Source organism: Microtus oregoni, unplaced genomic scaffold (genome assembly GCF_018167655.1).
Source record: "Microtus oregoni isolate MIOR12 unplaced genomic scaffold, Mior012 000004F_ref0000308, whole genome shotgun sequence".
NCBI lineage: Eukaryota > Metazoa > Chordata > Mammalia > Rodentia > Cricetidae > Microtus > Microtus oregoni.
Window position 1 is genome coordinate 14475803 of NW_024543063.1, and position 26656 is coordinate 14502458.

A 26656-nucleotide genomic window follows, 5' to 3' on the forward strand; every position below is an offset into this window, starting at 1 on the left:
TCAAACCCCTTCCCGGGACCTCCACACGCACACCTGTCTCTCTAGGCAAGCTGGGGGAAGTCCCTCTAGAAGTACAGAAGGCAAAACGGAGGGGCCGGCCTTTCCCCTCCAGTCCCGCAGGTGTGTGCTGGGGTGGGGTGGGACACTCCCCTGCAGCTGTGTTTCAGCTTCAGTGAGGCACATACACTTCAGGTTAACACACAGACCAGCAACCGGGTGCAGGGTGCCAAGAACCAAGACGCCACTACCTCTCCTTCCTTCACCCTCTGCACGCGCTTCCCCCCTCCACCCCACACACACCGCGTACTCAGTGGCCTCGCGGACGGGGACACGAGCACTCCATTCCCTGTCGTGACATCACTTGGGGTAGAACCCTTAGACACTACATGGAGGGGGGGCAGAGCTCCCCAGCCAGGACAGTCACTCACTCTCCAGGCGGTGGGGCTGGGCCAGACAGTACCGCCCCCACCGCGCCCGCCTTGCACACCCTCAGAAGCGCAGGCTCGCAGCGCGGCGCTGGGGTGGGGGGGCTCCCCAGCACCTCGGCCTCGAGTCCCCAGCCCGCTGCACCTCCGCCCCCCTTACCCTCTAGAGGCACCAGGAGTTGTCGCAAGGGGGCCTCGGGAAATTCCCTGGACCCCAGTGCCAGGAGGTGCCCGGTTCGCCCGCTCCCCATCCACCCCCCCGAGGGCGGTGCCCGGGGGCGCTGCCCCATGGAGCGGGGAGGCGGGCGCCGTCTGCTGCGGGAGCCGTGACCTGAGTAGGAGCTGTGTGTCGCAGCCACCCCACCCCTGCCGATCATGCGCAGGCGACCCTGGTTCGCCAGTCCCACCGGGCTGTGAGCCCCCCACTCCCGGCCTGTCAAGGCCCGCGCGCCATGGGCAGCGCCCACCCTCGCCCCTGGCTGCGGCTCCCACCCCGGCCTCAGCCGCGGCCTGAGCTGTGTGCGCTCCTGTTCTTCCTACTGCTGCTGGCTGCTGCTGTGCCCAGGTGAGCTCTCACCTCATGCTCCGCCCTCTTGGAGAGCTAGGACCCCCGGGGCCGTTCCCAGTGCTCTAGCTGGGGAAGGGACCCTGGAGTGTGCTGTGCGGGGGAGACAGGGTCACGGAAAAGTGCTAGTGTCCAATCAAAGTTAGTGAGCTACCTCAGAGGAAAAGGTTGGACTGGTGACAGGATATGGGCAGTCCAGGGAGATAGGGCAGTGCCCAGGTAGGTGATGGTAGCTAGGTCGGGAAGTGGGTATTTGGGAATAAGTGCCAGCTAGGAGTTCTTTCCACCCTGGGGGCAATGCACCCCCACTCCAAGAATAAGTTCAAATTGCCTCCTTCCACCTTGCGAATCATCCCAGACAGGAGGGGAAAGGAGTTGAAGGGGGTTTCCCCATCTCATGTGGGGGTCAAGTGAGAGACTGACCCTGAAAGGCAGTGGTGTGTGTGTGTGTGTGTGTGTGTGTGTGTGTGTTCCAGTAAGCTGGGTTGGGTAACCAGCAGTTTGCATAAATATATGTGTGACTATGCGAGTTTATGGGCCAAAGTGCAAGCATATGTGTGAATTTGTGTGTGTAACTGTCTGATTAAGTGTGTAAGTGGTAAGTGCCCTGGTTTTCTGCTTCCTCCATATGTGTGCAGAAGCATGCCTGAAACATGCCAGTTGCTGAAACATGGCTTTGGGATAGACTCCTGGGGCACCCTTTGAGGCATCTGTGCCTGGGGATGAACTTCTAAAATACTGAGTGCATATATTTACCTTCATGGGTGTGCAGCTGGGTGGATCGTGTTGGAGTGGATGGGGAGAGGCATGTATTCTTGGGCCCAAACTTAAGAACCAGAAGTTGGGGTAGAGTGATTATGGCCTGTGGGACAGAATGTGTGTTATTAAACAGGCCCTCACAGTCTCCCACAAAATGCTTATCCACCCCACCCCATATGCCTGCAGGTCAGCACCCAACGACATCCTGGGCCTCCGCCTACCCCCAGAGCCTGTGCTCAACGCCAACACAGTGTGCCTGACACTGCCCGGTCTGAGCCGGCGGCAGATGGAGGTGTGTGTGCGTCACCCTGACGTGGCTGCTTCAGCGATCCAGGGCATCCAGATCGCCATCCACGAGTGCCAACATCAGTTCCGGGACCAGCGCTGGAACTGCTCCAGCCTGGAGACTCGGAACAAAGTCCCCTACGAGAGCCCTATCTTCAGTAGAGGTAGCTGCTCCTCGGTCCAAACTCTTGCCCTTCCCCCTCAGGACCTGTACCCCAGAACCTGCTAGCTATCTCTAACGAACTCGCAAGGTGGCACCTCCTTAGACCCCTGTATCTGCAAGCCATGTTTGCTTTCTGGTCTTAGAAAAGTATCCAGAGCGGCAGGGGGGCGGGGGCAGAAACAGGGGTCAGAAGCCTCTCTAACTAAGGCAGGCTCCATACCTGACCGCTAGACTATTGGTTTATCCCTCTCTGTTACATGCCTCAAGCTTCAGACTCAGAAAATATCCGTACCCCTTCCTCAATTTATGCTCAACTGGGTAAGCTTTGGTCAGGGTAAGGCTGGAGAGCCTGTGAGGGGAGAAGTGGAGAGAAAGAGAACTTCCTGTTACACAAGACAAGTAGGGAAACCCGGCCCGGTGAGTGGCCTGCACTCCTGCAGAAGCTCAGCCTGCTATGGATGATGATACAGACCAGTTTGGGTGTATTCTCATCGTCCCCCCGCAAAGCCCTCTCCGAATCAAAGCATTGGTGTGTGCCAGCTTGTGAACAGTGGCCCCTGCCCGGCAGGCCCAACAGCCTTGTTAACCCGTTTCCCCCAGTGCTCCGAGGAGCACTACCTGTTCTCTGTCCCCAATTCTGGATAACCCAGGCCCACGTGGACACTCCCTAGGAGGGCTAAACTGTGGGAGGCAGGTAGTTTGGTCACTTCCTTCAGCTCCCACTGACCTAGCTGAGGCCTTGAATCAGGTCTCTGCGGCCAGATTGCAGCTTGGGTTTGTCTAACTGGATACAGTTTCTTCTCTCAGCTACTTGTCAGGGCAATGAGAGGACTTGGTAGCCCTCGCTCCTTAGGGTTTGAGCGAGCAATCCTAGTTGGTTGTGGAGAAGGAGGGGCATAAACTTAGTGCCTCGGGCTTCTGCGAGACCCAGGCTTTAATGTGCCCCAACTGCAGAAAGAACCTAATCAGGATCCCCCTCTTTCAGTAGAACCCATGTTTGCACCCCTTGGGCCCCCAAGTTAGGGGCCACCTCGTCCTCCCCTCTGCTCAGCCCCAGGCCGCTGCCCCGCCCCTGCGCGCTCCCTCCTGCCTCCCCCGCGCGCCTCGGGCGCTGTTTCTACCCGGCCGAGCCCAGCCCGACGCGTGTGGCGGCATGCAGCCGCGAACTAATCCCCGCGGGCCGCAGCAGACTGCTCTGCGCTGTTCTCTGTGAGCACCCGCGCCCCCCCACCCCCAACACACACACCTTGCCCCGTGCTGTCCCTCTAGCCCCACACAGTCAGATTATTCCTTCCTGCCAGCTGGGAGCTGCTGTAAGTGACCCCCTGCCCGCAGACCTGCTCCACTCCCACTGCACGACGTCACCACCCCACCACCCACTCCTCACTGCCCGCGCTCGCTGACACCAAGAGACCGACAGGCCTCAGCATCTTCCAGGCTCTGGCTGGGCCAGGCCGGTACTTACTGCTTTCGAACTACCTTCTGCCACCCGGTGGTTGCTGGGTCACCTACCCTCCCCACAGATGCATTTCTTACTGGGCTCCTGCTTCAACGTCTGCACAGTGGTGGCTCCTGTTGGCTTTGAGGGTCTTTCACCTGCCACCACCAGAGAGATGAGCCAGGGCTAGCTCTTCAGTCCTCTCCTCGGCCTCTGCCTCAGTGACCCCCATTAGTCCTGTTGATCTCGCTAGCCTGAATTCAGGTGTCCCAATCAAGCTGCTGACACCTAGTGAAGGACCTGGGGTCTTTGAAGGTTAGGAGAGAGTTTGGTGCCGCGCGGGTTTGGCGCAGGGCCAGGTGCTCTGGGTTCACCTGCAGTTTAATAAGCAGGAGGTGAGCTGGGGGGACGGTGGGGAGAGAGGTTAGGGGTGGAGGGGGAGACTTGCCAGGGCTAGCCAGGGCGGGGCAGCACCTAGTGCTGAGAGGGGGCGGAACTGCGGCTCCAGGACTCCGTCAGCCAGCGGGGCAGGGCTTCTTTCCTTGGCCTAGGAACCCCGCCCTACCTCAGTGGATTCTGCCTCCCCCCCCCCCCCCCCCCATCCGTTGCAACATCTCATTTCTACCTCTCCCTTCTTAGTGGGGATGGCTCTGGGCTTTTGGAAAGACAGTTGCCATTCTCCCAACCCCCTTTGCCTCATCACCGCCACCGAGCATGCCCTCCTATCTTGCTAGGTCCACCCTCCTTTGGGCTCATTTCATAATCCATTTCTAGGTCCTCTTCTCCAGGACTCGCTAAATTTGAATTCCACCAGGTGACTCTTGGTGGAGGCTAGGCCCTGGCTATCTAGTTTCTTCCTCTGTCTCATCGTGATCATTGTGGAGCCTGTCGACCTGGCTTGGGCCCTACACACACACACACACACACACACACACACACACACACACACACCACATGCACACAGGCACACCGCTTTAATATAAGGGCTGACCCCTCTGATCTAGGTTGCTAAGAAGGTTCTTTTAAAACATATTCCGCTAAAAAAAAAAAACATATTCCGCTATACTTCATTTCAAGGACTGCTGAGGGTGAGTGTGTGTGCGCGCGGGGGGGGGGGGGGTTCCTTAGGTTTTCTATGGCAATGTCACACTATGAGCAGATGGATCTGAGGAAGGGAGGAGGGTAAAAGGTAGGAAGGGGACAAAACCAGGAATATAAACAGGCCTGCAGACTGCAGAGGGGGGCGGGAATAAGGACAGGAACAGGAGTCTCCAAGGAGCTTGACAGAGTCAGGGGGAAAAAATGTTGTGAGAGGGCCTTAAAATCATGCTAACTTCTTTGCCCAGCCCTAAGGGCAACAATGATGTAAGTGACCAGGGCACTGGTACCCTCAGCATCTTGTACTATAAACGCAGACAGGCTGCTGACTGCCTGGGTGCTGGACATCACATCTGTTAGGGATGAACAGAGGACTCCTCCATCAGTCCCTCAGGAGGTGAGGACCAGGAGATTTGATTGTAGGAGGTTCAGGGAGCCTAGGCTGAAGTCCTAGCGTGCCATAAGTGAGAGGGACTAAAGGAGAGTGTGGTAGATTAGCAAAGCTGTCCCCGGAGCTGCCATGGTTAGGTGCTCCTGGGCCTAAGACCCAGCCACATTGGGAATGAATGGAAAGAAGGGGCCTGACATCCTGCTGCAAGCAGGGGTCCCAGCCCAGGAAAAACCAGCAGTATAAGTAGCCAGAGCCTGCAGTGCAACATTCTGTAGTGCAACATCCTAAAACATTGTTTCAGAGAGTATAGTTTTAAGACCAGGCATCTAGGGTCTGGGGAATGTAGTGGCACTTAGGGAAACTGAGGCACAGATAATCATATCTCAGGGTCATCTAAAGTCCTAGTATTTTGATGACATTCTAATAAATTAGCAAACATGTATTAAGCACTTAGTATATATTGGGCATTGTACTAAAACACGGTATCCATGGTTTAGGGTCCTCAAATGGTCCCCACTTGGTAAGTCCTATTATTATCTTTACAAATGAAGCGAAGAGAGGTTGGGTAATTTGCTGTTCATGATACAGTTTATAAATGAGCAGGAGAGCCAGGACTCCTCGCAGTCCACCTGACTTTAGAGCTCCTGCCCAACCCTCTCCTGTATGCATTTGAACTACAAGATCAATGCCCACCAAACCCAGAGGAGAACTGTACTCCAAGTAGTAAACACACACACACCTATGTTTGAGTAAACACACCCACTCTGTATCATGCCTAAGCATTCCCACATGCACAGCACAACAGCACAGGACTCCCCCCCACACACCACCCCAGCACCCCAGGCTTGGGAGCATGCATAGATGATTTGCAAGGGAAGAATGGGGACCAGACCTTTATTCTTTCTCCCTCCCTCTTTGACTTGAATGGGCAGAGCCTAAGCTTTTCTGGCCCTTCCTTGTTCCCACTGGCCCCTAAATCATCTTCCTTTCATACTCCTCTGTCCTCCGAGCCTACTCCCCCGGCCCCCTTTCTGGCCGTTGGCTGCGGCCTATAGTAGCAGCTGACTCCACTTAGATGCTGGCAGTCTCTGTCCCAGATCAAAGGCAGGGCGGCTAATTGTGCATCGTAACAAGCCCCCCCACTCCGCTCCGGGCAGCCCAGCTGGCCATGGCCCCACCCTTTTCCCCCTCCAGCTGGCCAGATGGCACAGTGCCTGCATCTGCCCAGACAGTTGGGGCCAAGACCGAAACTGGGGCCCTGAATGGGAGCTGGGGCAGACCAATGGGCAGGACTTCTCTGAGCATGGAGGCTTAGAGCATAGAGTGGCCAGGCATGCACTGGTCACCTCCACACGTGGCTGTGACAGCTGTCAAAGGCATGTAGTGGGGAGTCATCTTGAGTTGCATAGGGTTTAGAGTTCCCTAAGGTTGTGGGTTATATTTTTCTGGATTCTTTCATGCCTGTCTTCACCAAAACCTTAAAGATGTAGTTGCCCCAGAATACCCTTCTGGACTCGATGCCAAGTCTGTACAGAGTCACAGGCCTGGAAATTGGGAAATCTGGGTTTCTTTCTCAGCAGGAAGACTCAGCTGGAGCCCATGTCCCTAAGTAGAAAACTGGTGGCCCTGGAAGGTGAAAAGAGCTAAGTGGGGGCTTGCTCGGCTCCATAACCTCTGTAGCCTTGGGATGTCCCAGTTTGCATAGTGTGTGTGTGTGTGTGTGTGTGTGTGTGTGTGTGTTTGGTGGTGTGTGTTTTGGGGGTCGATGTTGAGGTCTAGACTGCCTCTGGAGGTCTGAGTATTGCCATGTGTCCTAGAGTAGACAGGTTGATGACTCTCCCAGCAATAAGACATGCTTAGAGCTCTGAAGATAAAAGGCAGGGGATAAATGCAGGGTGCATGTCCCGGAGTTTTGGGTCTACCCTTAGGCTCTACCCGCTCACAGCAGTTTCTGCTCCCCTGAAGCCTGTGCCAAGTTCCAGGAAGCCCTTTGAAGGCTGCAGATCAATCTTCATCCCTTCCTGTTTGGTCCTAGCTGTACTCCTTACAAAACAGAAAAATGTGACCAGGATGTCATAAGCTAGAGAGAGAAGATGAAGAGGTAGAATCTGCTTCGTAGACTTCCACTAGTCCAAATGATTTGCTCTAGACATGGGTCATGAGCTGCTAGGCTCTGTCTTTGATCAGGGTGAAACAAAAAAACAATGATGTAAAAAAATGTAGCAGAACTGAATGAGATCAGACAGCAAGAAGACTCATAACTCAATAACAGCAATGTTTCTGTAGTATTTGTTATGAGTGTGACACCATTCCAAGTACTTCAAATGTAGTAACTTGTTCAATTCTTAGAGAAACAACTAGCGAGATAATGATAACACTCGTTTGCAGAGAGGGAAACTGAGGCACAAAGAGATTAAGTCTTTTTATTAACAACTAGTCAGTAGAAGATCCAAGATTGCAAACCTCGGCACTAGTCAGAAATCAGATCTTAGCTGCTCAAAACCCATGAAATCTTTATTAACATTTGTCTGAGCACAAAGAGCTTTGGATGCAAAGAGTGAAGCTTAGGTCAGAAATGGGCTAGGGGTTATATATAGTCCCACATAGCCCTCTCTGGAGCTTATAAGGCCTCTGGGAGACCCGAGACTTTGTCCTCTGTCTTTGATGATGGAGTGGGAGGTTCCCGTCTGTTTCTTTTGAACCTCTGATATCCTTCAAGGCCATCAACCTCCCGCCACATTCTGGGTTTCCTCCACAGGGATCTATGGCACAGATGGATTCTTCACCTTGTGAAGACAGTTCTTCTGGCTTCTCCCATTGCCTGCTCTCTTCAGAGTCCAGAGATTAGCCATAGGCTTGTACTAAAGCTGCTTCTAGCTAGTGCTTTCTCAGTGGGGAATAAGCAAGAAGTAGCCTGCAGGTCTGAGAGCTGGACCTACCTATTGGAGTAGACCTCTCCTGGTACAGGTTCAGAGCTCTCTCAGGAGGTGGCTCAGGCTGGGACACCCACAAGGAAAACAGTACAACAGGCACCAGGCCAGGTTAGCACATCCCAGGGCCCTGTGAGTGTCTCAATCAGAGAGAGATTTTTTGCCTCTTAAGCCTCTAATGAGAAGCAGAATCTGTCTTCCCACTCAGTTTGCAACCCTGCCTGTTACACGCCAGATGCCACTTAGGACACTGGGGTCACCTGCACCAGCTTCAGAAGTTAACAGCAGGCCCAAGATACAATAAAGGCAGGGTGGCAGGGATATGAGAGGGTACTCACTTCTTTCAGTCAGGTCTTGTGTACCAGGATAAAAACCATCAGGAGGGAGAGGGTTCCAGGCTGAATCTAAAGGGAGCACACCGCAGCCCATAGTCTGGGATAGGACAGATGACCTTAGCCTGCTGCCCACTGGTATCTCCTGGGGGCTGGAATTCCATCACTTGTAATTTATTATTTGGGTTAAACTTCGCCTTCTTTCTCCAGGCTATTTTAAAATTGTAGATATCACTGTGAAAGGCAGTAGATTAAGTGCCTGATCTGAAAAACAATGTGTTTGCCCGGCACTTTTTTTTTTTTTTGATTTTTCGAGACAGGGTTTCTCCGTAGCTTTTGGTTCCTGTCCTGGAACTAGCTCTTGTAGACCAGGCTGGCCTCGAACTCACAGAGATCCGCCTGCCTCTGCCTCCCGAGTGGAGAAAAGATCTAGACATACGAATCCCAAGCTTGCTAAGGGGGTGTCAATGACAACGAGAAGGGAGTGCAATTCCTGCCCCCCATTCCTCTTACACCCCATTTGAATCTCATGGCGTGCTCGCAAGTCATCCACACCCAACTATATCCCCAGTCGTTTCTACCATGTTTTCTTGGTCTCTTGCCTCAGGCTTTCTTTTTCTTCAATAACTTATTTTTTTTAAATATTTATTTATTTATTTATTATGTATACAATATTCTGTCTGTGTGTATGCCCGCAGGCCAGAAGAGGGCATCAGACCTCATTACAGATGGTTGTGAACCACCATGTGGTTGCCGGGAATTGAACTCAGGACCTTTGGAAGAGCAGGCAATGCTCTTAACCGCTGAGCCATCTCTCCAGCCCCCAATGACTTATTTTTATCTTAGGTTCATTGGTATTTTGCTTGCGTGTACGTCTGTGTGAAGGTGTCAGATCCCTGAGGAACTGTTGCGAACTGCACATGGGTGCTGGGAATTGAACAGGGTTCTTTAGAAGAGCAGCCAGTGCTTTTAACCACTGAGACATCTCTCCAAACCCTTGCCACAGGTTTTCGAGAGAGTGCTTTCGCCTACGCCATAGCAGCTGCTGGAGTGGTGCACGCAGTATCCAACGCGTGCGCCCTGGGTAAACTACAGGCTTGTGGTTGCGACGCCTCCAGGCGTGGGGACGAAGAAGCCTTCCGTCGGAAGCTCCACCGTCTGCAGCTGGATGCGCTGCAGCGCGGTAAGGGCCTGAGCCACGGGGTCCCAGAACACCCTGCTCTGCCCCCTGCCAGCCCTGGCCTGCAGGACTCCTGGGAGTGGGGTGGCTGCAGTCCGGATGTGGGCTTTGGAGAACGCTTTTCCAAGGACTTTCTGGACTCCCGGGAGCCTCACAGAGACATCCATGCACGCATGAGACTCCACAACAACCGTGTCGGCAGGCAGGTGAGATTCACAGTCATGTTCCCACTGCTAAGCGGGCTCCGCCTCCGCTCGGGGTAATTCCCCCTTCTAGGAATCACTCTATTTCCCCAGTTCAGTAACCTCACAGCCCTCTCTTAATTCAGCCAGCAAAATGCCATGGGGACCCCTTCTACTGTGCGCTGGAGCATCGCAGGGGGCCTAGCGGTGCAGAACAACTTGCTCCTCCCATTTTCTCTGCTGACCAACAGAGACCGGAGTAGGCAGGCATTCAGGACCGGGACTGCCACAGCCTCCTGCCCTGTAGAGGCAGAGCTTGAAGATCACCAATCATGTACCCCAGCCCTAAATGTCTCACAGCTCTTGAGCTGTGTCTTGAGCTTTCTGTTCAGTCTGCCAGCAGGGGACTCTTGCCGACTGAGGACTTACTATGATAGCTTCCACCTTCTTTCTCCTTTTTCTGGAATGCTCACACTACCTTAAAGTTCCTTCGTGTAAAAGTGACACCACCAATAAAAACACACACACATACACACACAGAAGGGAGGAAAAGCATAGTAGATTGAATTGATCAAACCTTATTTATGAATTAGGAATTGTCCTGAGCTATCAGCCTGCCTACTACTTACCCATGAAGTCAACATTCTTAATGACCGTGTGCTCAGGTATGGAAACCTAGGCGCAGAATGACTGGGAGACTTGCCTGAGGTGGGACGTGGTAGCAGACAGGCTCCATCTCCAGTCAATCCCCTGTCTCCATTCTTTTCCCTTCCTGGCAGTTCCATCCCCTTCCTCCTCTTTACCCTTCTGCTCAGCCCTGGCTTCCTCTCCCTATACTCTTTTTCCCTTGGCCTCTGAGCCGGTTCCAATCCCTCCAGTTGATTCAGCCATTTCCATCTTGGCTTTGGGTGAAGGTGAACTGAGACATGTTACCCTCAGGTCCCGTGCAGCTCCCACCCAGCCTTACCCTGTGCATAGGGCCCCTTTCCCAAGCTCCTGACACCACCCCAGCCCAGACCAACAGAGCCTCCTCCTTGTCCTTGTTAAAGTGGTTAATTAATGGCTGCAGCCTGTGGGAAGCAGATGTTCTGGAGCTGTTGGCCTAGGGAAGCTTGGGGGGTGGGGCGGGGTGTGTGTGTGTGGGGGGGGTTCCCACATGGTGCTGACACCACAGGCTACACTTGTGGGCTATGCAGCCCTTCAATACCCAAAGCAATAGACTCCTTCGCTTATGGCCTTCGTGAGCAGTTGCGAAGACCCCAGATCCTTCATTGCATTCTTTGAAAGTCCTTGCTGTGGGGGTTGTGGGAAATATGGGCACCTTCCAGTGGGGATGTCTATAAGGGTTACACTAAGGGGTACTTTGGGGGGAGATTGTAGAACAAGTTGAGACCTGGGAATTAGTCTGCTCCAATAGGGCTGACAACTTGACAATTGCCAGTTGTCTGGGATCTGTTCTGCAGTCAGGGAATGCTTCAGCACCTGTGTCTCTCAGTGTGAAGAGAATTGGAATAATGGCAGGAGGATGTCTCCTTAGCTGCTATCTTCTCCCCTCACCTGGTTCCCTGCAAAGAGCTGCGGGGCACAGCTGGGGGCTGGGTGGCAGTGGGAGGGGGCCTTTCCTCACTCACGACCTGGAGGGAGGCCAAAGGCTTTGGGGTTGGGAGGTAGGTGAGCAGGCACCTCCTTGCTCCAGGGAAAGGAGAGGGAATTTCCCTGAAGATTTAGGATCCCCAGGGCTCAGGAAGCAAGAACCCCCAAGCCCAAGGGCCCCCTTGCAGTTGCTAGAAAGGCTGGCGAGGAAGGAAGGAGCTCGAAGAAGGGAATTCCCCCAAAGCCTAGCCAGATGGGAGGTGGGTGGGAGGGGTGCAGGAGAGCCTGAAGAAGTTCTGAGCTCCAGATTCAGACCTCAGTATTTGCTTCTGTACAATGGGAGCCGGTTTCCAGCCCCTGTGGCCGTGGGAGAGTTGAGACACTGGATGCTAGCTAGTCTAACCCCTCTCGGTGCCTCTCTCTGTAGGCGGTGATGGAGAACATGCGGCGAAAGTGCAAGTGCCATGGCACCTCAGGCAGCTGCCAGCTAAAGACGTGCTGGCAGGTGACGCCTGAGTTTCGAGCAGTGGGGGCGCTGCTGCGCAATCGCTTCCACCGCGCCACGCTCATCCGGCCGCACAACCGCAACGGTGGCCAGCTGGAGGCCGGCCCCGCGGGGGCACCCTCGCCAGCTCCCGGCACGTCAGGGCTGCGCCGAAGGGCCAGCCACTCCGACCTGGTCTACTTTGAGAAATCGCCCGACTTCTGCGAGCGCGAGCCGCGTCTGGACTCGGCGGGCACGGTGGGCCGCCTGTGCAATAAGAGCAGCTCGGGCCCGGACGGCTGCGGCAGCATGTGCTGTGGCCGCGGCCACAACATCCTGCGCCAGACGCGCAGTGAGCGCTGCCACTGCCGTTTCCACTGGTGCTGTTTCGTGGTCTGCGAAGAATGCCGAATCACCGAGTGGGTCAGCGTCTGCAAGTGAGCCGACCCAGGCTCCTCTGGGTCTCAGGAAAGGTTCTCCACCTGGTGCCTGGCTTCTGTTGCTAGCGATCTGGGCCAGGCAGCAGCATCTTTGGCTTCTGAGAGAGGTGGTTGGCTCTTTCTGCCCTCAAGATCTGCAATCACTAAACGGTCCAGACCTGACTGACACCCACTCTGTGGGTTCCCCTCTTTCAGCTCCTAGCTCAGACAGCTGGGGGTGATGTTGGAGGCTGCCCCACACCCTAGGATATGTCACCAAAGCAGCCCAGCCTGACAGACCTATCTCCTGTCATCTTTTCTCCCCTTCTCCACTGAAGCTGACGTGCGCCGGGCAGGGGGAGAAAACTAAAATGAAGAAACACGCAAAATCAGGCTGAAGTGATCCTATAAAGGCCCAGACACCCTCCTGTGAAGGCTTCTGCCCCTATCGTTCATTTAACAGATATTTATTTTGCACTCTTTGTGGCACTCTCTGGGGAAAGAGAAGCCTTCTGGAGTTTACAGGCTTACTAAGGGAGGTGGACAATAAACCAGTAAACACACAAACAAGGTTATTCCAGGCAGTGATATGGGCTATGGGGAAATTTAAACATGGCACTGGGTATACGCTGATTTGTGGGGAATGGGGCCCTTTCCGCCAAAACTAGCAGCCAGGGAGATTTCTGAGTTGTGATATATACAAGCTGAGACCTGCAAGGTGAGAAAGAGTCAGTCATACAGAGACGGGGAAGGGCTTTGCAGACGGGGGACAGGGACCCAATGCTCTGAGGGGAGAGAGACCTCCACCTGTTGGAGGGGCAGCGGAGCAGCCTCTGTGTTTGGAGAATAGAAATCAAGAGGTGATAGAAGAGGCTGGGGATTGGGGCAGCTGGGCAGGAACTGGGCTTTATTTAAGAAGAATCTGCAGAGAAGCAAGAAGTCTTAAGCAGTTGTACTTTGATTCTCTTATGGGGATCTGGCTGAAATGGAGACCAGCTGATAGCCAGAAAGCTGATTACGGGTTACAGGGGACTAATACCTAGCTGGATCCTGGACTGGATGGTGTCTCTAAGGAATGGGGTCCAGGGATCCCGAGCCCTCCGTGCCAGAACTCTAACCGCCCACTTTGTACCTGAGCCCTTTGCCACAAGCCAGGACGAGTGGCTGTGCCCAGCAGCACACGGCAGCAGAGACAGGCGGCACTCTGGGAAGAGTAATCCCGGGCAAGACTCAGCTCAGCCCAGCCTAGTGCCCCAGGGAGCAGGTGGGGCCAGGAGGTGCGGCTGGGAATAGGGTGGTGGGGGAGGGTGACAGACTCATCGTCTGGGGCCAGGCTCTGTATTCCAGGCAGGGAAGCTGGGGGAGGGAAGGCAGCCTTCCTGAGCCCCCCATTGAGCCACAGCTCCAGGGGTCACGTAGCAGAGGTTAAAACTCCTCCTTGATTATATGCTCCCACCAGGACACTCCTGAGCTGGAATTTGGGTTCATGCTTGTATTCACTTAGGCTCAAGTCTGAAGACTTTCTAGAACAGTTTATCTACCCACTGTTCCGTTAGTGACCTTGCTAGGTACCCCCATTAATCATCCAATGGCGTCCATTTTGACAAACCAAGCAGGGGGGAGGAAAGTCCTGTTCAAAAGGCCAGTTTACACAGACCCCCCCCCCCATTTTCCTTGTCCTTATACCTTGAGGGGGTGACTCTGGAACATTCTCCTTTTGGCCCTCCAGTTGGGAGACTGGGCCCACTAGGTAGCTCCTGGCTCCCTGACTTCTAACTGCAGCTTTCCAGCAGCTCCTAGGCATGCCCACAGACATCAGGACCTCCCAAGTGCCCAGTTCTGCTGCCTCGGTGGAGAAGGGGGGATTCTCAACCCATCCCCCCCCCAAACAGCCCCACAGGCAGGTGGGTGAGTGTCTCTGGGGGAGGAGGGGTAGGCAGGAGCAGGCAGACAGACACACCTGCCTCATTCCTTTCCTCTTGTTCATCCTGGAGAGAACTGTAGGGGCTGGGTTCCCCCTTCTTCCCTCCCAGCCTGAGGAGGAAGAGATGTGTGCAGGGGAAATTGGAGGATGGAGGGATAGACTCAGGTCCAGTAGCATCCACTACAGCATTAGTCTTGACCTCTGCCTTTCAGAGGTTGTGGAAGGAGACTGGAAGTGATCGTTACAGGACGGAGTTTGGGAATAAGGTGGAACAGCAGCATGCTGCCTGGACTGAGAGGAGGGCTGAACGGGGCAGGGGCGGGACACTGAGCTATGAGGGAGTTCCAGTGGCAGAGTCCTCGGAGGTATGTTAGTGTGACCTGTGAAGTTGGGAAAGGGACAATGCTATTTCCGCTAAGTTACCACTCAGTCTCACTGGTCTGGATCAGAAGCTGAGTCCTGGGACCAAGGCTGGGTCCCATAACAGCAGAGTGCCCCAAGGGACTCCATAAGGGCCTTCAAGGGAGGGGGTAAAGGTGATGGAGGTGGGAAGATGGGTGCTGGGCTTATGTACACTGTCTGAAGGTGCCGTGGGAATGATAGCTGGTGGGAAATACGTGGAAATGGGCTGAAATGAACGTAAGTTTAGGGAGAAGGTGGGCTGGAGTACTTGGGACTCACCGGAGGTGACCAGGGATTATTCCAAGGAAGAAAAGACCTCCCTTGTGCCCCTACACCTTTGACCTGAGGAAACAATAGATCATTTCAAGGGCAGTATTAAGTGGGGTCTATCATCCCCAAAAGAGGGAGGTAGGGAGCTAACAGCAAATGAGTCTGGTGGACTGAAGGGGACAGTGCTGGGGTTAATGGTCAGGAAGAAACAGCTGGCGGGAGTGTGATGAGAACCCAAGCATCTGACTTTTCAGTTGCCCAAGGGGACCTAAAGGGGAAGGGCATTCAAAGACCAGCTTGCCAGCTGCAGAGTACCTGGGTGAGAAGCGAGTTCAAGGCCATCCGTCATTCCGGAGCTCCCTCCTTCTCCCTCTCCATTTTCTGAATTAACGCGCCCCCAGCTAGCCTCTGGCAGGGGGCCTTTCACTCTGGAGAGTGGCCAGGCCCCAGCCTCAGCACCCTCCCTCCTCCCTCCCCATCCCCCTCTCATGTGGTTGCCGGCAGCTGCTTGCGGTCGCCCCATCCCTTGCGCTCAAGGCACGGGGACTTTCCAACAGGGGAAAAAATGAGTTAATGAGAGTGGGAGCCGGGGGCGGGAGGGACAGGTCCCTGTAATCACAGCTCCACTGTGGGGCCTGCGTACCTCCCGGTCCTTCCCCAGCTTCCGGCTGCCAGCACACGCCTTGGCTTTCTGTTGGGGGAGGGGGACAGGTTGGCGACACGGAGATCCCTTTTCAGATGCCAAGCTCTCTAGGACCCTTGAGCTGCCTTTTTTTTCTGTGCATCCGAGGACAGAACCTGGGACACCCCAGGATCCCTCTTTATTACAATCCAGAGTCCTTTGCTGGTGAATTAGAAGAGTAAGGGGTACCGAAGAGAACCCTTTGCTGTTTCGAGACTGCGTACTGCGCAACGTCCCCGGTTGCTATGGCAACCAGGGCAGCCGAGGTGTGTCCCCGGGCCTGGGAGGTACCCCCCCTTTCTCGCCGCCCGCGGGGCCAGGCCCCGCTGCTGTGGTGCGCGGGGGTGGGGGTGTGCCGTTACCATGGCAAGGGTGAGCTAGGAGGGCACATTCTTCCCCAGGGTGGGAGCGCCCTGGGGACACGAGAAGGGGGGTGACGGGGGCGGCAGAAAGGGGAGCAGAGGATGGTCAGAACAAGGGAGGAGTCTCGGACAAGATCAACTAGGATTTCTGAGGTTGGGGCGGGAGAGTTTGGAATCTGTTCTCTCCCCTACTCCAGCTCTTCTGAGGTGTCCCTCTCTTTCTCCTGCACACTTCTTGGGGTTCACAGCCTCTATTTCTAAGAAAGGGACTTCCAATAACCAACCAAAACCCCTTTTGGCTATTCCATGTCCGATCCGTGGAACTAAGAGGCCCATCCTACTCCCTTCCCAGTAGCGTTGAAGCCCGTACTGCTAGCCACTGCCCTGAAATTAAGGCCCTCGCTGGTCCCTGTGCCACCCGCCTAGGCTTCTGCCTGACCCTGTCCGCTGCCAATTGCAGCTTTGCGCAGCAGGATTACCTAGGAGACCCAGGAGAGGCCAGGGGTTTGGAACAGCAGGCAAATAAAGACGGGGGTGTCCTTGACCCCCCAGGGTCCTCATCTAGAGTTTTAGGCTTTTCCTCTCCTCTCCTCTCCTCTCCTCTCCTCTCCTCTCCTCTCCTCTCCTCTCCTCTCCTCTCCTCTCTCTCCCTCCCTCTCTCTCTCTCTGTTGCAACGTCTGGGGTCCAAGGCTGTGTGTACTTAAAAAGTTCAAGGCCCTTAAGGCCTATTCTTTTTTCCACCGCAGGCTGCCGCGTGGGTCTCCTCTGGCTCCACGCCCTGACCGATGGACTCAGCTTGGTCTTGCTGAGCCAGACACAGTGCAGCCTCCAGCAAGTAACTGATGTTCTGTGGAATTCACAAAACGGCGCCCCCTTTGGGCAAGAGGGTTCCCCTTTTCTGTCGGGGAAGGAAAGCAGTCAGGGAATCTGCAGAGGATCGACATTGGAGCATATTGCCACCACCCTGTCCCCTGCCGTTCCTTTCTGATCTTCCCTGCGGGTTAGTCTGCGAGGGCTCGAGTAAAGCTTCGCGCCTCCCGCAGTCCAGCTACTCACATCTGGCGGGCAGCTGGGAACCGCCCACCACAAACTACTGAGGACACGGCGCCCTCTGTTGGTGCTGAGTGGTGACGCACCGGGGCCTGTGCCGTGTGCCTTTGCGGCAGAGGATCCAGGGTTTCGCTCCTGATCTGTGGGTCTCGGGTTCCACTCATTCCACGTCCTTTGCTTGCGTTAAAACCCTACCCTCTGGCTCGCGTAGCTCCAAAGTCGTACTCAACGGGCCTTTAGCTTCCTGCCCGTCACGACCGGTTTTGCTGATCCTCTGTTCTGCTCGCACGTGTGCCTAAAACTCAGTCTAGTGACCTAGCTTCTTGGGACTTCACAAGGTCACAAGCTCTGACTTCAGGTTCTGAGATCCATGTGATCCATGTCCCACGATCACTCCGGGCTTAACGTAAAAGTCCTAAATCAGGAACATGGTTGCCTAATTAATATACATTTACTCAATGGAATTCCTTGCTGTGTCCTTTAAAATGGGGTGGTTGAAGAATATTTAGTGTCTGTCATTTAGTGATTTAATATTTGCTCTATACAGGGAAAGGATATATTAACAAAAAATAGCACGGGACAAGGTTGCTCTTGTGAGAAAATTCGACAGGCATCCAAGAGCCGAATTATTTTGGATGAGGAATTATAAGTGGTTTAAAATTTGTTCACGTTTATATGCATTTTTCATTTGCGTTAAATGAGCCTATTTTATTTGATCATATGATCATAGTAATGATTCCATATACTGAATGCTTTGATCCAAAAGTCAGAATCGCATTATAGTTTTCAAAAGGTGGTAAAATACTCTAGAGGTAGAGGCAGGTAGATACCTATGAGTTCGAGGCTGGCTGGTTTAAATAGCTATACAGCTTAGGTCAACCAACACTACATAGAGAGATCTTATTTAAAAAAATAAGGGGGGATTAAAACTTTAAAAAGTGAATTATATGTGTGTGCAGTGGCCCACAGAGTCAGAAGGGCATCAGTTCCTAGAAGCTGGAGTTACAGGCACTTGCAACCTGCCCAGCAGGATGCTGGGACCCAAACCCAGATCCTCTGGAAGAGAAGAACTTGCTTCTAACAACTGAGATCTCCAGTCTCACATCGTGTTATCAGAATATGCCAGATTGTGAAAAGAGTCCTTGTAAAACTAGGAATTGGGAGACCGGGACTTCTAATAAGAACTAGTATGTCCCACCTGGTGGTGGTGGTGATGCGTGCCTTTCATCCCAGCACTCAGGAGGCAGAAGTTCAAGGCCAGCCTGGTCTACAGGGTGAGTTCCAGGACAGCCAGGGCTGTTACACAGATAAACCCTATCTTGAAAAACAACCAACCAACCAACCAACACACAAACAAAAAAAAACTGTTGTGATTATGTTATTGGGATTTTCTTTTAAAAATCCAAAGGTTTGTGGGCCTGGAAAGGTGACTCAGCAGTTTAGAGAACACTGCTGCTCTTGCGGAGGACCTGGGTTCAGTCCCTAGAACCCACACAACCATCTCTAACTCCCATTCCAGGGGATCTGACACTCTGTTTCAGCCTCTGTGGGTCCCAGACATGCACATGGCAAACATACATACATGCAATCAAAGTATTTATACACATAAAATTTTAAAAAATCTAATTTGTGTGTGTGTGTGTGTGTTTTAGGTAGGGTTTCTCTGTGTATCCTTGACTATTCTGGGTCTCAAACTGTAGACCAGGCTGACCTTGAACTCAAAGACCCACCTGCCTCTGCCTTCCTATTTCTGGGATTAAAGGTGTGTGCCATCATCCCCAGCAAAAAATTAAAAAGAAAAAAATTAATCCTAAGAGTTTGTAATGGGAATAGGTGTCTGATCTCAGAGAAACCAAAACCACCAAGTTGTTAGAGGGGTCCTTGTGGTGATTTGAATGAAATGCTCCCCCTAGGTATAGGGAGGGGCGTTATTGGAGGTGTGGCCTTGTTAGAGGAAGTGTGCCACTGGGGGTGGGCTTCGAGGTTTCGGAAGTTCAAGCCAGTTCTAGTGCCTCTCTTTTCCTGCTGTATGCAGATCTGAATGTAGAACTCTCAGCTACCTCTCCAGCACTGTGTCTGCCTGTCATGACGATAGCAGACTAAACCTCTGAACTGTAAGCCAGCCCCAATTAAATGTTTTCCATTAAGAGTTGCCATGATCTGGGTTGGAGAGACGGCTCATCGACTAAGTGCACTGACTGCTCTTCCAGAGGATTTGGGTTCAATTCCCAGCATTCACATGGTAGCTCACAACTGATTGTAACTGCAGTTTTAGGGGACCCGACATTGTCACACAGACATACATGCAGGCAAAACACCAAGTAAATAAAAATAAAGTAAAAAAAAAAGAGTTGTAGTGATCATGTTGTCTTTTCATAGCAATCAAACCCTAACTAAGGTAGTCCTTGTGTCTGTACGCACCCGGTGACATCTGTGGGTGGGATGGTGAAATTGCCATTTTTCCATTGCAAGACATGTATGAAGATGCTGCTGCAACGAACAATACAGACAACTGGCCAAAAGTCTAATACTTTCTTCTTGTTCTTCATCCTCCTCGGTTTCGGCACCGATGAGCATCAGCTGTCCTCTCTTGTGACCCAAAAGGATGTTTTTGGACATCATCCTGCCTGGCTTTTCTCTCATTCTTCTCTCACTCCGTGACTGCTCCTTTTTGCCTGCCTACACTGGCCACAAACTGGGGATCGAATGCAGAACATCACAGATGGCTAGGCGGGTGCTCTACTACCAAGCTATGGGGGACCATTGGAAAGATACAGAAGCGTTAGAACGGTTGTGGAGAATGCTCTCCTCTGCTGAACCATGTGGAGAAGTTGCCCACATGCAATCCTATTATCGCTAGGGCTTTAAATATGTATGTGTTTTACAAATACGCCTTCTCCTTCTAACCCAATGTGATGCTCCCAATCAGAAAATTCGCATTGCTGCATCAATGCTGCCTAACCCCCAGCCCTTATTAGACATTAGATCCAAGGCTATCTCTTTGCAACAAAAGGATCTAGTCCAGAATTTTCATCACACTGACTTCTGTCTTTCTGGTGTCCTTCCACCTGACACAATTACAAAGTTTTACTTTCATGGCCAGGACAATTTAGAAGATTACAGACCTGTTGCATTGTAGAACATTCCTCCATGTGGATTTCTCTGTTGTTTCTTCATGATTAGATGTGGGTTATGTGTCTTTGGCAACAATACTGCAGAAGTTAAATCTTTCCCTCACTGCCCCATTATTTATTCTGATGCTTAAAATTCCCTAGATTGATTTGATCCAGCTGCCAAGTTAGTTTCTGTCTCAGTAAAATCATTGAGCACTTCCTTATTTTATGGCCTGGTATTTTCTCTGCCCCAGCCCTGACACCAGTCGTCTTGAAAAACATCTTTTATTTCTCTCGATGGAAGATAAAGTGTAGAAACTGATATTTGCATTCTAGATAAGCTTATTATTCTCAGGGTATCACTGCCTCCAGACATCTCTGTGGACAGTATTAGAAAAATATGTTTTAGTGTACAATCAACCAGCTCTTGCCTGTTAACCTATCATCTATCCACCAACACAGTGTATCAGTCTCATGGACCCACATATCAATGTAGAAAAAAATGACTTCACCTTAAATCCACTCAGAAAACACAATTTGTCTTCATTTTCTCTTTTTTCCGTTTTGCGTTCCTTTCTCTCTTCTTGCCACCGCCGCTTCATCCGCTCGCCTTGCAGACATTCTCTCCTTCCATGCTGGACTCCAAGGACCTCTGCCATCCCATGGTCCCTGTTGCCCACAGCACAGACACTGCACATCTCCTGCTCCCACCTCTGTCATGACCGATGAATGAAATGATTCAAAAAGAAAGGGGGCCAAGGCTTAAAACAATTCCACCCCCTTTGGAGCTTTAGGGAAATTCCTTAATCCGTTTCCTTTCAGAAGTGGCATCTATTCCTCCAGATCTTTGTATTGAAAAATCCCTGGATTCATAGAGGCCTTTGTTTTGATGACATTTCACATCAGGTTCACGACAGTTTGCTGTTTCCCTGGCCTGCCTGTTCTCTCTATGTCAAAAACTCCACAAAAGCCCACTCAGACTCCCTTTTGTGCTCTCTCTCTCTCTCTCTTTCTCTCCCTCTCCTTCTCTGTCTCTGTCTGTCTGTCTCTCTCTCCCTCTCCATCTCTGTCTCTGTCTCTTTCTCCCTCTCTGTCTCTCTCTCCCTTGCCGTCTCCGTGTCTGTCTGTCTGTCTCTCTCTGCCTCTGTCTCTCTCTCTCTCTCCCTCTCCGTCTCTCTCTCTCTCCCTCTCCGTCTCTCTCTCTCTCCCTCTCCGTCTCTGTCTCTCTCTCTCTCTGTGTAGGTTTTGTGTTTCTAATCTGAGGAATGGAATTGAGTACATAATAGATGCTTAATAAGTATATTTGAATAAGTGAATGAATAAATCAGCATCTGTGGAAATGACTGCTAATCTCTGTCTTTGGCCCAGCTTTCCTTTCTAAGATTTTTTTTTTTTAAATTCTACCTTTAGCCAAATGTTTTGTGGTAGGTGTATATCACTCCAAAGCAAACTTAATTAATGCGGATCCATTGTTTAGGTGTGTATTTGTTCATCAAAGAGCTGAGTCATTCCCCCCCCCCCCCCCGCTTTTTTTACGCCTTTCAGTCCCTGGTATACAACAGACACTTAATATCTGATGAATAAACAAATGCCCATCTCCTTCAAGCCAGTTCTCTCTAACCAGCTTACTTCTCCTTGTAACATCATCTTTCTACCCATGCAGTCTCAACATTGCTGTCCGCCTGCACTCTCCTCCTTTTTCCTTTCCATATTTATATCGGTGGTGTCCTGCTCCCAGGGTCAATGTTCCCCATACTCTCACAGGTCACGACTGCCTCCGTCTTTTCTCCCTCTTCTGTTCATGTCCATTAGAACTTTCTATTTTCCTCTTCTATAAAGTGCACGTCATTTCCTCTCATTGATGTTTTCAATAGATGTTTGTAGTGATTAGGCTTCTTTATTGCAGACAACAGAAATGGACTCTGATCACTGACAAGGAAGAAGAGTTTCCTGAATAGTATTAACTCCCCGAACTGACGGGAAGCCTCGAATCAGGCTTGGGGGCTAGAGTTGTAATCCAGTTGGAAGAGTGCTTGCCCAGCACAGCTGAAGCCCCTGGCTTGATCCTTAGCACCACAGAAAACTGTGTACTGTGGTGCACGTCTGTAATGCCAGGCAGGATTTGGAAGGCAGAGGTAGGAAGATCAGAAGCTAAAGGTGATCCTGGGCTAGCCTGAGACTCCATCTTAAAAAAATAAAAACAAAAAAAAAAATCAATCTCGAGAAGTAGGTAGGAGTTGAAAAATATCAGGTATCTGAAACTTCAACCAAATCTGGTCTCAGGAGAAGACAGGGTAGGGAGCTGTTGTCACTTTGCTTTGAGGGCTGCCCCTCATCAGTGACCACAGGGTAGGGGGCTGCAGCCACTGCACTCTGAGGGCTGCTCCTTCAACAGCTCCCTCAGCCCTGACACAGGCTACTGCTACTTCTGAATTATGAAGTTTGATGGCTCAGTGAGTCCCTTTGTGAAGACCCAGGGTGACTGAGCTTCATGCAAACGTATTGCCCACTGTTTGGATCTGGGCTGATTCTAGGATTTGTGCCAATCTATGAGGTGGTGGGGTTGGATTCATTTTATTTCTCACTACCCTTATGACCTGGGACAAAATAACTTTTCTGTACCTCTCTATGTGCAATAAAATCACCCATCTCCCAGAATTTTTAATAGTAATTTTTATTTTCTCTCTCTCTGTGCATAGGTCAGAAAAAAAACTCTGTGGAATTGATTTTTCCAATATTTATTTATTTCCTTATTTATCTGCATATACAGCTTTATACCAGAAGAGGGCATTAGATCCCACCATAGATTGTGAGCATGACCATGTGGTTGCTGAGAATTGAACTCTGGACCTTTAGGAAGAACCGCCATCTCTCCAGCCCTCTTCTCTGGGCATCAAACGCAGGTGTCAGGCTTGTATTGGGCAGCAAACACATTTACCCATCGTTACATCTCACCAGTCCCTCTTCTGGATTTTTTTTTTTAACTTTAACGCTTTGTGCAGATGGGTGTTTTGCCTGCCTTTGTCTATGCACCTCTTGAGTGCCTGATGCCAGTGTAGGCCAGAAGAGGGCACAAGACCCCTTGGCACTGCAATGACAGACATTGTAAGCCATGGTGTGGGTGCTGGGAATTGAACCTGGGTCCTCTGCAAGAGCGGTTAATGCTCTTAACCTATAAGCCACCATTCATCCTGAACCATTTCTTCCAGAATTCTTTTTAAACGCAAGGTCACTGGGCTGGAGAGATGGCTCAGTGGTTAAGAGCATTGCCTGCTCTTCCAAAGGTCCTGAGTTCAATTCTCAGCAACCACATGGTGGCTCACAACCATCTGTAATGAGGTCTGGTGCCCTCTTCTGGCCGGCAGACATACACACAGACAGAATATTGTATGCATAATAAATAAATATTAAAAAAAAAAAAGCAAGGTCATTGTGTAGTCCAGGACGGCCACAAACTCAATCTTCCTGCCTCGGTGTTTTGAGAACTAGAATTACAGGCAGATGCTGCCATATTCAGATTAAGATTGCTTTGAGGATCTGTTATACCGAAAGACCTTTGCTAGTCTCCTGTGGTTACATTTGGACATCCAGATCTGTATTATGTGGGACTCCTAAAGTCTCGACGTTTATGAAGAACATGATTTAGATAAATGTTTTTATTTATGGGAGCCCTGTTTCTATCAGAGTCACATGGGTTTAATGGCATCTGTGTAAGGGAACTTCCTGACAAAGCTTTTTGGGGGAGGGTGCAGGGGGAGGGTCAGGCAACATTGCCTCCTCCTGGTGGAACTTCCAGATTCTTTAGTCAAGTCCTTTAAGTGCATGGCACTGGGAATCTTTTGGATGTCCACATTTAGGGACTTGGTTAATATTAAGCAGTCTTGTACAGTGGGCTGGGAGACTGTGGCAGGCATCAGACTATAGGAGGGAACTGCAGCCCCCACCGCCCTCCGAGAGCTCATCAACATGAGAATGAGGCCTTGCTGGGGACGGGAGGGGACACCGAGCACTAGACAAAGCAGATGGAAGAATCTTACTTAGAATTGCGTGAGACAGGGCATGGAAACGCTATCCTTAGTACATCACCAGGGGATGAAGTGAGAGAAAGTTCTTTAAAGGTTTTCTCACCTCCAATGGAGAAAAGGACTCTGGGTAGGAGGAGGGGAGCATAGAACACAGACCAGTCTCAGAGAGGCAGATATCGAAATGGGTAGGACCTGGCAGCAGTTCACATGAAAGGGGGCTCCCTGGGCTACTTCCTACTGCAGGCAGGAAGCACAGGGAGATCTGGGCAGTTACAGGAGAGTGCACGCTAAAGGATTCTAGTTAAATCCTTCCAAGGCAGTCAGAACAAATTTCTATTAGAAGGCAAGACGGTGGTGACCCTTGCAGGGGGACACATGACTAGAAGGGGACGTGACCAGGCTCTGGAAACTGGTATTGCTATACATACTGTGTTCATTTTGAGAAAACTTAGACACCCTTAAGATTTGCGTACTTTTCTGTACGTTATTTTAGTGACACTAATACATAATTGTTTGGGGAAAAGCCATGTCCTTATTCAAGGCCTCTGAAGTGACACCATTTCTGAGAAGAGCTGAATGGGTTGGAGGTGATGATCAGCTGGTGTCTGGCCCGATTTATTTTTTTATTTCATTCACTTGTGGTTTTAGCACTTCCCACACCAAATACAACACGTGAAGGGGAGGAAAAAGAATCAATAGCTGTAGTTGCCGTTTATTGAAAGTTTACTATGAAATAAACACGGAGTGTTCATTGAACCCAATAGTTCTATAATAAATTATTATTATTGCACCTATCAGCAGAAGAACACGTCTCAGAAAAGTTGAGCAAAAAGCTTCTGGATTTTCATGAGTTCCTGAGGCTGTGGGGATGCAAATCTGGTCAACGGTGTTCCCTAGAAATCTAAGGTGGAGAGACCTGTTGACCACGCCGCCGTACTACAGAAACGAGGTCTTAGAGATGAGGTGGTACAGAGTTTAAATTTCGGCAGCCGTCTGCGGACCTCGGCAGATTCCTTCACTCTTGGGAGCCTTTTAATTTGCCAAGCTGCGTAACAAGAGTAGTAAAAATAAGTAGGTAAATAAATACATAAAATAAGTACACAGTGCATTTCTCTAGGGGTTACTGTGGGGTCTGAATTACAACCAGTGTGGTGCACATAACCTGAGTTCTCAGGTCACCACTTCGTCCCTCGCCTCCGAATGCGACTCTTTAGTTGTTCTCTGAAATGGACCAACGGCTTTAGTAGCCTTATTCCTGCTAATAGAAAACGGCCCGGGGTGAAGCTGCGACCCCAGGACCCAGCCCAAGCAACACGGCAGGGCGGTGACCTGGGTTGACTCCGGCGGGCGAGTCGACTCGCTCTCGCGAGATCTAGCGAGAGTCCCGGCTCCCAGTGCGGAAGTGGGAGGCGGGCACTGCGGAGCTCGCTCCTCTTGAAAGCTGGCGGGATCCGGCCGAGGTCTGGGTCGCTTGCTGGAGTGGAGGTGGGCCAGGCAGACCCGGCGTGGGGTTGGGCTCCTGCAGCTCCCGTGGGCCTCCCACCCGCGCCTTTTGCCTTGTGTAGGGCCTGGGTGGAGGAGTAAGGGGAGAGGGCAGGTGGTTGGCCTTCTGCACCCTCTGTCTCCCAGGCCGCTTCAGGGGCCGTGGAAGGAGCCTTAACTACGCTCAAACGGTCATATTTGTAGACAGTAAAATGTAAGTAGTTCAGATCTATTGTGACCGCTGAATTCGGGATCTGGGGACCTTGGAGTGTTCTATGGGCGTTTCGGAGGAGTTTAGTGGGGTGTATTTATGTAGCTAGTATGCATGCTTGGAGGGACAGCCTCTAATCCACTCTGCTGGGAATGATAAACCCGATTTGAATATGCCTGAGCTCATTTGGACCTAGGATGCCTGGCATCACAAAATAATATTAATTTCTTGATATCATAACTCTTAGAGATAAGAAGCCTGAAAAAGATTTTCCGCAAATAAACAAACTATCCTGAAATAATAATCCAAGCTAGCAAGTTTGTAAGTCCCCACCTTTTCTTTAGTGTTCTGGTTATTATAGGAATTGTCCAAAATTTAGGCAATTGCAGAAATAATTTGTTTAAAAAATTTTAAAAATTCTTTGACAGCCTTATACATGTACTGGCTGGTTTTTTTAAATATTTATTTATTTATTATGTATACAATATTCTTTCTGCGTGTATGCCTGAAGGCCAGAAGAGGGCACCAGACCTCATTTCAGATGGTTGTGAGCCACCATGTGGTTGCTGGGAATTGAACTCAGGACCTTTGGAAGAGCAGGCAATGCTCTTAACCACTGAGCCATCTCTCCAGCCCCTACTGGCTGGTTTTTATGTTAACTTGATGCAAGCTAGAATGATTTTGGAGGCGGGAACCTCAATTGAGAAAATGCCTCCACCAGATTGGCTATGGTGCATTTTCTTGATTGTTGATTGATGTGAGAGGGCCCAGCTCATTGTGGGCGTGGTGGCCCCACGAGCTGTGAGAAGGGCTGAGCAGCATCCTCCATGGCCTCTGCTTCAGTTCTTACCTCCTCGACTGTCCCTGACCATGGGCTACCCCAGTGGTTC

At 51.3% G+C, this 26656-nt stretch overlaps 1 protein-coding gene across 1 annotated transcript; it reads left to right on the plus strand.

Moving 5' to 3' along the window:
- The first annotated feature begins 577 nt into the window (after positions 1 to 577).
- On the plus strand, positions 578 to 12791 carry Wnt10a (Wnt family member 10A). Its single transcript, XM_041650746.1, has 4 exons — positions 578 to 990; positions 1936 to 2198; positions 9393 to 9772; positions 11769 to 12791. Exons 1-4 carry the CDS (start codon positions 878 to 880, stop codon positions 12264 to 12266), a joined length of 1254 nt encoding a protein of 417 aa, XP_041506680.1. The 5' UTR covers positions 578 to 877; the 3' UTR covers positions 12267 to 12791.
- Positions 12792 to 26656: the final 13865 nt, after the last annotated feature.